The 14,672-nt window shown below is 44.8% G+C and overlaps 1 protein-coding gene across 1 annotated transcript in view; it reads right to left on the minus strand.

The window, feature by feature from the left end:
- The window catches only part of ADCY3 (adenylate cyclase 3), a 98,336-nt gene that overhangs the window by 19,709 nt on the left and 63,955 nt on the right, over positions 1-14,672 (minus strand). The window contains exons 7-10 of the mRNA XM_083432529.1: positions 10,398-10,556; positions 6,937-7,099; positions 2,416-2,535; positions 221-363 (exon numbers count right to left, since the gene is read on the minus strand). Of these exons, the coding sequence (XP_083288655.1) occupies positions 221-363; positions 2,416-2,535; positions 6,937-7,099; positions 10,398-10,556 (585 nt within the window). The remainder of the gene's footprint in view (positions 1-220; positions 364-2,415; positions 2,536-6,936; positions 7,100-10,397; positions 10,557-14,672) is intronic.

A 14,672-nucleotide genomic window follows, 5' to 3' on the forward strand; every position in this document is an offset into this window, starting at 1 on the left:
CATCGCCTTGCCGATGCTAAGCCTGGGTGGAAGACCGCTGAAGAACCACCTTCCATGATGGGAGAAAGGTGGCTGGTCTAAAGGTCTAAAAACCCTAACAGAAAATAGCCAAGGACTTCCGTACATGGGCACTAACCCAGTTCCTTCCAGCTGCTTCTGACCACAACTCCCTCCAACCCCCAACCACACCAGACACGCTCGAAGGTGTGGGAAGACTTACGCCTGCACAGACTCCCTCTCCAACAAGGCCTCGTTCAGCAGCTTGTTGAGCTCCTGTTCGTTCTCGGAGGCGTCCACCACTCTCTCGGCCAGGTCACGCAAGCGCAGGCGCCGCCGCGGGTTGGGAAAGGAAGGGTTCACCACCTGAGCAGAAGGGAAGAGGCAGTGTGGCGCAGTGGTTAGGGTGCCAGGCTGGGGCCTGGGGGCCCAGGGGTTCCAATTCCCACTCAAATCACAAACTTAGGCTGGGTGAACGTAGTTCCTTGCAGGAAAGACAGCACACAAATTTCATGTTTTTAAAAGGGAATGCAAATGTAAAATCTCACACCAGGGGCCAGTTTTTTTACATAAAAAGACAAATTAGCAAAAAAAAAATACAAAAATGCAAAAATACAAAATACAAAAAAAGAAACAAAAAAAAAACAACACAAAATGAAAAAGAAACAGAAAAACAATTAAAAACAATTCCATTTCATAATATTTCTTACATTTACTTATTTCCCAGACTTCCCCACGCCTCCCTTACACTGTATTCCAATTCATATATTTGATCAGCAAATCCCTTCCTTCTGTCTTGCCTACTTTTTAACTTGATCTTAATATCTTAATATCTCTTAATCTCCTTAATGTCTTGACAAATTAAAGCCTTTTAAATTTACACCTTTTAACCTTTAAATTTATCTATACTCCTTCACCACTTTATTGCTAATAACCTTTTACGTTCAATCCGATGACATTCTAACATTCGTTAATCTTATAATAATTCTGTAGGTAATCTTTAAATTTCTTCCAATCTTCTTCCACCAGGAAGTGGTGTGTGTTTGTGAAGAGACAGCTCATGGCCAAGGAGTTATAGAAATGCATTTTCCTTCAAGAGGGGAGCAGGGAGGGTGAGTGTTGATTAAGCCATCCTAGACTGAAGGCAGGATGCAAGCGAGTGAAACAAAAACAGGAGAAGCCTTTCCTCCTGTAAATCCATCCCAAAGTTTCTCTATCTGCTCTACATCTATTTGTTTTTTGCTTCCGCTCAGGATCTTCGTCATTGGTACTGCACACAGAGTTCAACACTTAAAAACACTTTCACTTAAAACAAAGCCAAGTTTCTAGCCCTCAAGACTGGAAATAATAGGTGTGAGAACACATGGTCAGTTCCTGGTGGAATCTCACAACGCTTTGGCACCCCTTTGGGATGCTTTTCTCCCCAAAGATGCCTGCAGGGTCCTCAACTATCAAAGGCTGTAAAAAAACCAAATAAATCCCCAGATATTCCAGCATATTCAGTGACTGGTGTGTAGATCTGTAAAAAAGTGTGCATCGCCTCAGGCGATTTCTGTTGTGCGCTGGAAGGGAGCAACCGGTTAGGTATGCCCAGCTGTGCAAATTTTCTCAATATCCTGAGAGGCAATTCAAAACAAAAAATTATGGGAAAGTGGGATAGATATAAAACTGTATGTTCACAAATACAGTAAAGGTTCACTATCTATGCTAGCATTTGATTGACGTTAGAGTGAGACTGAGTTGAGAAATAAGACTAAGAGCACATATTGATATAGGATTGGATTAGATAAAATGTAAAGAAATATACAATAATAAGAGTACATTCATTTGTAAAAAAAGGAATATACAACGGGATGGACAGGAAGTCTAGTGTGTTGGTATGTACCGTGTTTTTCGCTCTATAAGACGCACCAGACCATAAGACACACCTAGTTTTTGGAGGAGGAAAACAAGAAAAAAAATATTCTGAATCTCAGAAGCCAGAACAACAAGAGGGATGGCTGCGCAGTGAAAGCAGCAATCCCTCTTGCTGTTCTGGCTTCTGGGATAGCTGCGCAGCCTGCATTCGCTCCGTAAGACGCACACACATTTCCCCTTACTTTTTGGGAGGGAAAAAGTGAGTCTTATAGAGCAAAAAATACAGTATATGATTTGTGGGGGGGGGGATTGTTTTTGTTTTGTATTTTCTTTTTCTTTTTCTGTTTCATTTTCTTTCTAGGTCTATAAAATTTGTATATAACTTTTGTATACATGTTGGAAATCATATTATAGTAAGTCCTGTAATGTAATATGACATTTACCAATGTAATATAAGAATGTTAACAAATAAATAAAATGCAAATTCAAAAATAAACAAATTCTCAATTTCCATGTTCTGGCATTGTGGCTCTTTCTCGGCCTTCCCCAGCCCCATCATACCCTGGTGTCTGACTCCTCGGCCTCGTCGGGGGTCGTGCAAGTGGTGTTGATGCTCCCGTTGCACTCCTTGGTGTTGATCAGCTGTGGCGACTCGCCGTGCGAGGAAGAGACGGACAGCTTCTGCAGATTGAAACAAGGACATGGGCAAAGGAGGTCCAAGGCAGGGAATAGAGAGGAGCTCCTGAGGCCAGCGGCGGAACAAGCTGATTGGGCGCCTGGTGGCGGCGCATGTGCTCTGTGCCCAGGGGCGGGGCCAGGAGCCCATGGGGCGGGGCCAGCTGCCACGGGGCGGGGCAAGTCAGGGAAGGACGTTCCGTGGGGCTAAGGAAGAGTCTGCCTGTCTCCTCCCACTCCCACCCAATTTCATTTGTTTATAATGAAATTGTATTCTAAAGTTTTATTTTGAATCGCATATGGGGGCTTTTTATTTTAAAAAGTAGAGACATCACCTTGTCAACAAAGGTCCGTATAGTAAAAGCTATGGTTTTCCCAGTAGTGATGTATGGAAGTGAGAGCTGGACCATAAAGAAGGCTGATCGCCGAAGAATTGATGCTTTTGAATTATGGTGCTGGAGGAGACTCTTGAGAGTCTCATGGACTGCAAGAAGATCAAACGCATCCATTCTTAAGGAAATCAGCCCTGAGTGCTCGCTGGAAGGACAGATCGTGAAGCTGAGGCTCCAATACTTTGGTCACCTCATTAGAAGAGAAGACTCCCTGGAAAAGACCCTGATGTTGGGAAAGATGGAGGGCACAAGGAGAAGGGGACGACAGAGGATGAGAAGGTTGGACAGTGTTCTCGAAGCTACAAACATGAGTCTGACCAAACTGCGGGTGGCAGTGGAAGACAGGAGTGCCTGGCATGCTCTGGTCCATGGGGTCACGAAGAGTCGGACACGACTGAACGACTAAACAACAACAACAATGGGTACTTTTCAGAGGGATGCTTCCTGTTTTTAAACTTCTATCGCATCCCCTTTCGCTTCTGATTTCTCTGAACTGAAAAGTCCCGAACGCTGCAATATTATTCTCGTACAGGAGTGGCTCCATCCATCATTCTGGCTGCCCTTTTCTGAACCTTAGTCCAAAATATTCGGAGAGCACCAGGTTGCCCAAGGCTGGCTTAACATTTTGATTTAATTTAATCATTTTAATCATAATGTCAGTAGCTGCCTTGGACCTTACTATATTTAGGAAAGTCATGGTATAAACCAGGGGCCAGCAAACTTTTTCAGCAGGGGGCCGGTCCACTGTCCCTCAGATATTTTGAAAAAAAAAATATGAACAAATTCCTATGCTCCACAAATTGTTACGATATGGATGCAATGCAGCTGCAAACTGCTAGCTTGAAAACATCACATGATGGAATGTTGGGACTGTTCCGTGGGAAACAGAGGGGCAGTCAATTCACAGGGCAATGCACCGGAAGTAGCCCAGAGTGTAATATGAGCTCTTCCTCTTGCTCTTGTACAGGAAGTACAGGAGGTGTTTGTCACTCGACTGCTGGAGCTTGAAGAGAGCAGTCATGTTTTGTTATGCTTCAAAGACAGAAATAAAAGCATGTAAATACGTTTCTGTCTATCTCCTTTTCCCTGCCGGGAGAGCAGGAGGGAGGGGGGGTGTTCTTCTCATGCCGAGAAGAATCGCCTATCGCGACCTAGCCTGGATCTTGCTGGGAATGCAGCCATTGAGGTCAACAGGAGACCAAGCCGGGTGCCTGGGAGTGTTGCCAGTTACTCCCAATATAGGCTTGATTTCCGACACAAATAACCCAGAGATGCGTTTTAAATAAAAGCACACATTCTACTCATTTAAAAACACCAGGCAGGCCCCACAAATAACCCAGAGATGCATTTTAAATAAAAGGAAACATTCTACTCATGTAAAAACACCCTGATTCCCAGACCGTCCGCAGGCCAGATTTAGAAGGCAATTGGGCTGGATCCGGCCCCCAGCCGGGCCTTAGTTTGCCTACCCATGGTATAAACCTTTCAAATAAACACAGTGGTGCTTCCAGGGAATTTGCGCCTGTCCTTTGGGGGAGATAGGAAGCCCTGAACACATATTTTTTAGATGTCCCTTTTAGGATGAGGCACGAAGAGGAACCATTGACCCCCTGCTGGTGAGGCTTGCTGACCTCCCAGTAAAGCAAAAAATATGCCCCACAGAGGAACTTACAGTCTTCAAATAAAAATATCTTGAAGGTCCCAGGCCACAGAGAGGTTAGGCTGGCCTCAACTAGAGCCAGGGCCTTTTTGGCTGCGGCTCCAACCTGGTGGAACGCTCTGTCACAAGAGACAAGGGCCCTGCAGGACTTGACATCTTTCCGCAGGGCCTGCAAGACAGAGCTGTTCCACCAGGCCTTTGGTCAGGGCGCAGCCTGACTCCCTCCTTTGGCAATCTTTACAAAACTTTAGTTTATGGTTGCCATCAATTTTGATTTTAATTAATTTTTATAATGTTGCACTATTTTAGTGTTGTTAGCCGCCCTGAGCCCGGCTTCGCCTGGGGAGGGCGGGATATAAATAAAATTTATTATTAATTTATTATTATTGTTGTTGTTGTTGTTGTTGTTATTATTATTATTATTATTATTATTAGTATCTTCTCCTCTTAGGCAAAGACCACAAGACGACCAGGATTGTCGCCAGATTCTGCGCACAGATCTGTAGGCACAGACCACCCCCTGATTCAATCTAGTTTGTTAAGAAAATTCCCAAACCCAGATCGACGGGCAACTTTGGGTCATTCCTCTACAGTAGTCTATTTTAAAGTTTTTTTGTGTGTTTATATGCCTATCGCACTTTTAAACCTAAAATCCATTGCTGTGTGTTGTTTTAAATGTTTGTTTTGCTTTTGGGGTTGTAGTTCCATTTGTGTTTCTCAGGCTGGTCTCTGACCGTAATAAATTTCATGTCCCAGTGGTGCTTTTAAATGATTCCCCCCCCCCCCAAAAGCATTCTGTTCTCACAGTGGCCAGCCAGATGCCTGTCTGAAACCAGCAAGCAGAATTCGAACCCAAGAGCCCTCTCCCTTCCTGGGGTTTCCAGCAACCGATATTCAGAAGAATGGTTGCTCTCAACTATAGAGGCAGGCACGGCCATTGAGGCTACCGGCTCTGACATTTTGAGCACGGCACTAACAGAAGGCATCCTCTTTAACCCCGAGAGCAATTAGCCCGCTGGGACAGGCTATTTAAATTCCCGGCTGAACAGAGAACTAGGCTTGTTAATCAACTATTGATCCTCAGCACCCAAGTGGATTGGAATGGAAATGTAGAACATGAAGACAAGCTCAGGCAGAGAAGCAGTCTCCCACCATCAAATCCATTTTCACTTGTTCGCCTATAGCAGCAGCCTTCCCCAAGGACTACAACTCTCATCAGGAGTGCTGGCTGGCGCTAATGGGAGTTGTAGTCCAAAGCTATAACAAAGGCGGGATTTTTTCATCTCCGCCAAGCTAAGCAGTTGGCTCCTCACCTCTCTCGCCCTGACCTCGCCACTGTGATCCACACAACGGTCACCTCCAGACTTGATTATTGTAACTCGCTCTACGTGGGGCTGCCCTTGAGACTGACCCAGAAACTCCAGCGGGTGCAGAATGCCGCGGCGAGACTCCTTACGGGGTCCTCGCTGCGGGATCACATTCACCCGGTGCTATACCAGCTGCACTGGCTCCAAGGAGTACAGGATCAGGTTTAGGGTGCTGGTTTTAACCTTTAAAGGACCCTCGTACCTTCGGGACCACCTCTCCTGGAATGTCCTGTGGAGGACCTTACGGTCTTCAAATAAAAACATCTTGGAGATCCCGGGCCACAGGGAGGTTAGGCTGGCCTCAACCAGAGCCAGGGCCTTTTCGGCCATGGCCCCAATCTGGTGGAACACTCTCTGTCACAAGAGACTAGGGCCCTGCGGGACTTGACATCTTTCCGCAGGGGTAGAAATAATAAATTATTATTATTATTATTATTATTATTATTATTATTATTATTATATAATGCTAAAAGCATTTTAGCAGCAAAACCGCTAATCCATTAAGCCTTAAAAAGCCATTTTTAGCCCTTAAATCGCCAATAGCGCTAATAGCGCTAATCCGCTAATGGGCTTGCTTCGCAAGACGAAAAAACCGCAAGACGAAAAGACTCGCGGAACGGATTCTTTTCGTCTTGCGAGGCACCACTGTATTACAAGAAAGACTATGAAAAGAATTATTAGTTAAGGACAATTAAATGCAATATAGAAATCAAGACATGCAGAATAAGTGATAAAGAACGGAAAATCATCAGAGGTGTTGACGGACGTCTAAAACACTGTATAAGATGAGAAGATATGTTGTATGACTGTTGGAACTGACATGTTAAAAAATCAATAAAAATGTATATATATATTTTTAAAAAAGGAACCGGAAGGCTTCCCAGAGCACTGCAAGGCCAAACCTCCTTTGCCTCCGCCGGATCCATGCGGTGCCAGCCCTAACGTTGGGCAAATGGGACATCTGTCCCTATGAGCCAAGAACACTCACCACACCGTTGATCCCGTTCTTGAGCGGCTTGTTGGTCACCACTATGAGGTAGGTGACGATCCCCTTCTCCTTCAGGTATTCACAGCGGGCCCCGCCGTCTCCCGGCTCCACCTCAAACTCCCCCTTCAGGCAGTCCATGGTGCTCTGAGAAATGTGCACACGCCTGTAAGGGCCACATCAAAAGCAAGGCGGTCATTGCCAAGGACAGAGGTCAGAGATAGCGGAAGGGGAGGCTGCAGGAAAAGCCAGAGCGTGGCCGGGGAACCTCTGTGGTACTCTAGATGTCGTTGGACTACAAATCCCATCATGCCCTGGTCATGGGTGGCTGGTGCTGGTAGAAGTTGTACTACAGTTGTAAACTACTTGGATGTTTGTTTGTTTTTTTATGAAATTGTGGTGTACAAAAATTCACAGAATGACAGAACTGTAGAGTTGGAAGGGACCCCCCGAGTCATCTAGTCTAACCCCCTGCAATGCAGGAATCTCAGCTAAAGCATCCATGGCAGAAGGCCACCCAACCTCTTGTTGGTTGTCAAACAGCTCTTACCATCAGAAAGTTCTTCCTGATGTTTAGTTGGGCTCTCTTTTATCGTAACTTGAATCCATTGGTTTGGGTCCAACCCTCCGGAGCAGGAGAGAACAAGTTTGCTCCCTCTACCATGTGACAGTCCTTAAGATACTTGAAGATGGCTCTCCAATCTCCTCTCAGTCTCCTCTTTTCCAGGCTAAGCATCCCTGATTCCCTCAACCGTTCCTCATAAACCTTGCTTTCCACACCCTTCTCCTGCTATGCCCCTCGGAGGACCTTAAGGTCCACAAACGACAACACTTTGGAGGTCCCAAGTCGCAAGGTGGTTAGATTGGTCTCAACTAGGGCCAGGGCCTTTTCAGTACTGGCTCCGACTTGGTGGAACACTCTGTCACAAGAGACCAGGGCCCTGCAGGACTTGACATCTTTCCGCAGGGCCTGCAAGACAGAGCTGTTCCCCCACCGTTTGGTTTGGACTCGGTCTGACCTTTATGTTTCCTTCCCCTTATGGTTTTGATCTATGGGCTACTTTTAAAATGAGGCTGCATTTTAAATTGGGGGGTTTTTCCTATTAGGTTTTTACTGTAATTTAACTGGTGTTAGCCGCCCTGAGCCTGGCTCTGGCCGGGGAGGGTGGGGTATAAATAAAATTGATTATTATTACAGAGGTACCTCGGGTTAAGTACTTAATTTGTTCTGGAGGTCTGTTCTTAACCTGAAACTGTTCTTAACCTGAAGCAGCACTTTAGCTAATGGGGCCTCCCGCTGCCACCGGAGCACAATTTCTGTTCTCATCCTGAAGCAAAGTTCTTAACCCGATGTATTAGTTCTGGATTAGCGGAGTCTGTAACCTGAAGCGTATGTAACCCGAGGTACCACTGTATTATTATCATCTCAGTTGCCCTCCTCTGCCCAACTTTCCAGCTTGTTGATATCCTCCTTGAATTGTGGCGCCCAGAACTGGACGCAGATCATTGTGAATGCATAAAGGAATTGAATAGGATGGCACATAGTTCCCAGCTCTGAAATACTTTTTCGCTGTCAAGCAGCAATGCTGGAACACAACTCCCCAAATCCGGCCTTCACAGAAGCCACAGCTGGCCAGTCCTTTCGCATTTCAGGGCTGTGGGGGTGGTACTGCAACTTCTAAATAAAGCCCAAATAGCGCTATTAATAGCCAAGCCCTTTGCCTCCAAAGCAGACGCACGAAAGGCCCTCACCGCTGACCCTCTCGGAATGATGAACATTCATTAGCTCCTTTTCGCTTCTCGGCTGACTGCGTTTCACTCTTTGGCATGATCCTTGCCCCGAAGCAACAATTTCTGACAGCTTACGAGCACGCATTTATTTGTGCTTTATAGCAACTGCAAGGAGGGAGGGGAAACGAGGCCGAGCAGACAGCCCCAGCGCCAGAGGTGGAGAGCCAGAGGCCTCCAGAGGTTGCTGCGCTCCAGATCCCATCAGCCCCTGCCAGCATGGCCAACGGTCACAGGTGATGGGAGTCCAGAGAGCCACAGTTCTTCACCCCTGTTCTAGAGCCAGCACAGAAGATCAATGTGCAAAACAACACGTTCCACGTATAATGAGGAAGCGGTAAAAAAAACCAACCCCATGTATCTGAAAATGATGTATAGATGGTACTTAACCCCTGTAAAACTAGCAAAGATTTATCATAAGAGTGGTAATCCATGTTGGAAATGTAAAGAAAAAGAAGGTACTTTTTACCATATGTGGTGGACTTGTCCCAAGGTGAAAACCTTCTGGGAAAAGATTTATAATGAATTGAAAAAAATGTTGAAATATACATTTATTAAGAAACCAGAGGCCTTTCTTCTTGGAATAATAGGTTTGGAATTCTGCTGCTAGAATTTTGCTGGCCAAAAGTTGGAAATCACAAGAAGTACCAACAGTGGAGGAATGGCAGATGACACCCTTAAAATATTTCCCTTCTTCTCTTTCAATGGTTCATTTTGCATGTCATAAATCCCTGCATATTTTACATAAACAAAACCACAGAGCCTAGGGCTTGCCGATCAGAAGGTCAGCGGATCAAATCCCCGCGACGGGGTGAGCTCCCGTTGCTCGGTCCCTGCTCCTGCCAACCTAGCAGTTCGAAAGCACATCCAAGTGCAAGTAGATAAATAGGTACCAAAGTGCAAGTTGATAAGTAGGTACTGCTCTGGCGGGAAGGTAAACGCCGTTTCCATGCGCTGCTCTGGTTCGCCAGAAGCGGCTTAGTCATGCTGGCCACATGACCCAGAAGCTGTACGCCAGCTCCCTTGGCCAATAAAGTGAGATGAGCGCCGCAACCCCAGAGTCAGCCACGACTGGACCTAATGGTCAGGGGTCCCTTTACCTTTACCTTTCAACTATTCAGTATTCCATTATTACATCCATCAAAACTTATCTACACTGTTGAATTTATCTTAATGTTGTCAACTTTTTAAAATATACACAATTTCCCCCCATATATTCAATAAACATTTTCCAATCTTTTTTAAACATATGTTCTCCTTGTCCACCAGCTGAGCATATGCCATCAGTTTAAGTTGCCATTCTTCTTTAGTTGGGACTTTGCTCGTTTTCCATTTTTGGGCTAGCAAAACACGGGCCGCAGTAGTGGCATACATAAATAACCTTTTTAGACACTTGGGGATTTCTGTCTGAATTATCCCCAACAAAAAGGACTCTGGTCGTTGTTTTTTTGGAAAAGTGCTTTTAAACATTTTTTTCAATTCATTATGAATTGTCTCCCAATACTCTTTTACCCTTTTGCAAGTCCACCACATATGAAAGAACATACCCCTCAACCTCATTGCATCTCCAGCACTTATCTGATTCAGTCTTATACATCTTAGCAAGCCTAAGATGCTGGAATGGTCCCCATCCCAGACACAGGACATTTAGGAAGCAGTGGGGAAACTCCTCTCACCCTGGGATGCCGCCGGCTTCCATCTTATTTGCCACCGTCACGTCTGTGGACCACACATCATACTGCCAGCGCTTCTGGCCAAGGACGCCGCCCAGGACGGTGCCGCTGTGGACCCCCACGCGCATGTCCACGTCTGTTTTGGTCTTCTCTCGGACGTAGCTGGGGAGGAAGGAGCCCACAATGACAACGAACACACAATTCAATTCTTGAGAAACAAAAATCTGCCCCCAGCAGCTCACAACCAGAGAGCATTTTTTTGCCATTCCGTTGGTTGCTTCGCCTGTACACTTTTAAAGGTTTCAAACGCAAGTTGCTTTAAATTGTTGTCAACGTTGGGTTTTTTAAATGGTTTTTATTAAAAATTTTCTTGGGTTACCAAAGTCCCCTATCCTATACCCTTTTAAAATGTGGGGGATTTTTGTGTGTGGGGGGGTGTTATTGGGTTGTTGTTTTTATTTTGATTATATATTTTGTGGTTTTATATTTTGATTTTGTTCTGTGAACCGGCCTGAAACCTCCGGATATAGGACAGTATATAAATTCAAATAATAATCATTAATAATAATAATAATAATAATAATCACACTGTCTCTCTTTTCAGATCATGAAGTCCTTTGTACAGTTCTATTCAATGTGACACTTTAAATGTTGTACACAATATAAGGTTAGGGGAAAAGAGAGGTGGGGGGAGAGAAGGGGGTGGCAAACTTGCCCTCTTTTCCATAGTGTATCTGCATGATTTGTGTGTCAGCATCACATGGAGAGGCTCCCTGTCTTTTCATTTATTAGCTTTCAGTGAGAGGGGCTGGGGGCCCCAGGGCATGGTTAGTTGCCTTCAGCTGACTGCAGTGAGGTTTGTTTACGTGTGCGTTGCGGGAGGGAGGTCAGTTGTTGGAGCAAGTTAGCCATATTGATTTGTATGCTGTTGGCGTGTTCTTGTTGTCTTGGTTAATATGTTTATAATGCTGCAACCTGCTCTGGGACATTAGGGCAGCTGATAGGGGTAGAAACAGATAGATAGATAGATAGATAGATAGATAGACAGACAGATAAATAGACAGATGATAAATAGATAGATGACAGACAGATAGATAGATATGTAGGTAGATAGATGATAGATAGATAGATAGATAGATAGATAGATAGATAGACAGATAGATGATAGATTAGATAGACAGACAGATAGATAGATTAGATAGATAGATATGTAGGTAGGTAGGTAGATAGATAGATAGATAGATAGATAGATAGATAGATAGATAGATAGATATACGTAGGTAGATAGATGACAGATAGATGATGGATAGATAGATAGATAGATACGTAGGTAGGTAGAGAGACAGATGATAGATAGATGATAGATAGATAGATATAGATAGATGATAGATGATAGATAGATAGATAGATAGATGATAGATAGATGATAGAGATATAGATGATAGATAGATAGATAGGTAGGTAGGTAGGTAGATATAAGAAAGAAAGAAAGATGATAGAGAGATACATAGAGATAGAGATAGATAGATATAGAGATATTGATGAGAGAGAGAAATTAGACAGATAGATGATAGACAGATAATAGGGAAAGAGAGAGAAATAATGATGATGATGATGATGATGATGATAAGAAGAAGAATCATTGCGCTTAGTAGGAAAAACACACAACCCTTGTGTTTGATTTTTTAAAAACGACTTTGAGCCAAAAGTTTGGAAACTTGAGCAGCAAGCCTGAAGAGGCACATCTAACTCCCTCCCCCAAGAGGCAGGGATGGCCACAAATCCATGGAGGAGGAGAGGGTTATCGATGGCTCCTAGCCAGGAGGGTTCTGCTCTGCCTCCACAGCTGGAGGAAGCAACTCTTCTGAAACCCAGTTGCTGGAAACTGCATGAGAGAAGAGAGTTGCCACTGTGAGAACAGGATGCTGGACTCAATGGACCAATGATCTAGCAGGTTTATATTGTGTCCTTAAGAAGACATCTCCATTAGATTCTGAACAAGGGGTGTGAGATGTTGCCACCAAACATCAGATCTGAGTTTCCAAAAAACAGAGCTGAGCAGCCCACCACTCCTCTCTCCCTTCCTGCACGCCTGGAATTTAAACAACTGTCCCTTGTTTCTATAAACGAGCTACTAAGCCAGCTTTCACTGCTATCCCCTGGTAATTTTCCATACACATTAAGAGCTTTCCATCCCCTGAGACCAAGTTTTGTTTTAGAAAAATGAGGAGGAATAATTAGCGGGAGAGGGAGATTGTTTAGTGATAAACTCTGTGGGTGGAAAGAAGATCTGTCGAGAAAGGTCTACAGCCATATAAAAGCTCCATTTTTTCTCCTTAGGAGGCTAGTTTCTACTCTTATATTCACACACCCCTCTCTCTCCTCCCACCAGGCTAGCAAGGGGCAGTGTGTGACCTGGGGAGAGAGGGCTGGAAGGAGGGGGTGAGGCCTGGTGATTGTCCCAAGGGCCACGTAGAGAGTTGCATTTGGGCCCCCTCTTTAGGAGAAGAACCACAAGGTGTGAGAATCTTGGTTTGAGTCAGGGAAGGGAAGGGCAGGGAGGTGGTCCAAAGATCCTAACCCATCAGAGAAATATTACAGGCAAGTCCAAGCCTCTGGGAGATCCGTACACACCAGAGGAAGCAGCCAAATTTGGGGCTGCAAATCTCTGATCCCACAGATTTCAGGAAAGAGCAGGAAAAGTGCCCCAGGAGAACCATCTCAACAATGGATCTTTGTGGAAGGAAGGAAGGAAGGAAGGAAGGAAGGAAGGAAGGAAGGAGAAATGATTCCTCCAAATCATAGAGCTGAAGGGACCACGAGGGTGTGGGATGTAATCCACTGGGAGCAGTCAAGTACAACATTCCTTGTTTTCCTAGAGTGGCATGCAAGGGAATGTTTGGTCCAGCTAGTCTAAACTTCCTGTTCCTCCTGGCCTGGAGCATCCTTCCTCTTGCATGTGACTAGCAGGTGGGCGTGACCTTTCCAGACCTGGTAAAAGGCGAAGTCACGCTGCTACCTTCCTCTTTTCGACCTTCCTGTTCGTCCTGCCTGCTTCCTGCATCACCTGGACTGGACTTCTGGCTCCCACAGCAGTTCCCCAGGTTATCTCCCATGTGGGGTAGACCTGCTTGTACATGTTTGTAAATTTAAGCCTAACGCCTGCCTTCAGGGATCACGCTGTGCTCTGCCTGATTGCGAGTAAAACTACTTTAATGTTTTAAATTAAATTAAATTAAAATAAAATAAAACTATTTTAATGTTCCATTATTTTAATGTTGTATTTTACTTTTGTTTTTAAGTTGTAATCATTCATCTTGTTTTTATTATTGCTTGTAAGCCGCTCTGAGCCCGGCCTTGGCTGGGGAGGGTGGGGTATAAATAAAATTATTATTATTATTATTATCATCATCATCATCATCATCATCATCATCATCATTACTTTTTGTTACTTATGACTAGGACTGTGGTGTCTTTATTCTTTTAGGAGGGATTCAAAAGGGGTCTTACCAGGAAGATTAGAACATAGCTCAATCTGGACCAGCCAGATTGAATTGCTTATTGTCTTAAGAAACTCACACGAGTTTGCAACCAGCTTTCTGCTGCGTAAGAAGGGGAATGCACTCTGCTATGTGAAGAAACTTGCTAGCGCAAGTTAGGAAGGATATTAATAAACAATATATCTTTTCCTGCCACCTTCAACCTTACCACAGAGGGTCATCTAGTCTCATGCTCCACCGGCTGAGCTATTGTAGGTCCATGACCTGTTAACTGAACATTCATCCTGCTTTGCTTTCGCAAAGCTTACGCAGAGGCTTTGTCAGGAGCTTGTCCTACACTCGAGTAGGACCCTGGCAGACACACATGCCCGACTGGCATGTTCTCTCCCTCTTGGTCGATCGTTCGGCAGCTTCAAAAGCTTTCTCCTGCCCAAACATCAAAGCGACCGATGCCAACAGACACCGGCACACTTAGGGATCCGCAGAGTCTTCGCAGCTTGCATAACAGACCTCAGCTACTCAGCATTTTGGCTAATCTACTTTATTTACATATTAACACACACGGAGCACTGCAACGTGGCTCCCTCTCTCTCTAGCATCAGATAGCAAAAGAAGAAAAAGAACAAAGGACAACAGTCCCACTTCACGGAACACAGTAACACAAACATCCTGTCTCCGTCACTTCCCACTCTGTGGAGTCAAAACATACACCGTCATGTGAAAGACAACAATCCCATGACTGCAATCATGGAGCAGGAATTCTAACAGATTACACCTG

This window comes from Podarcis tiliguerta (assembly GCF_965153285.1).
Source record: "Podarcis tiliguerta genome assembly, chromosome: 3".
In the NCBI taxonomy this organism is placed as follows: Eukaryota; Metazoa; Chordata; class Lepidosauria; order Squamata; family Lacertidae; genus Podarcis; species Podarcis tiliguerta.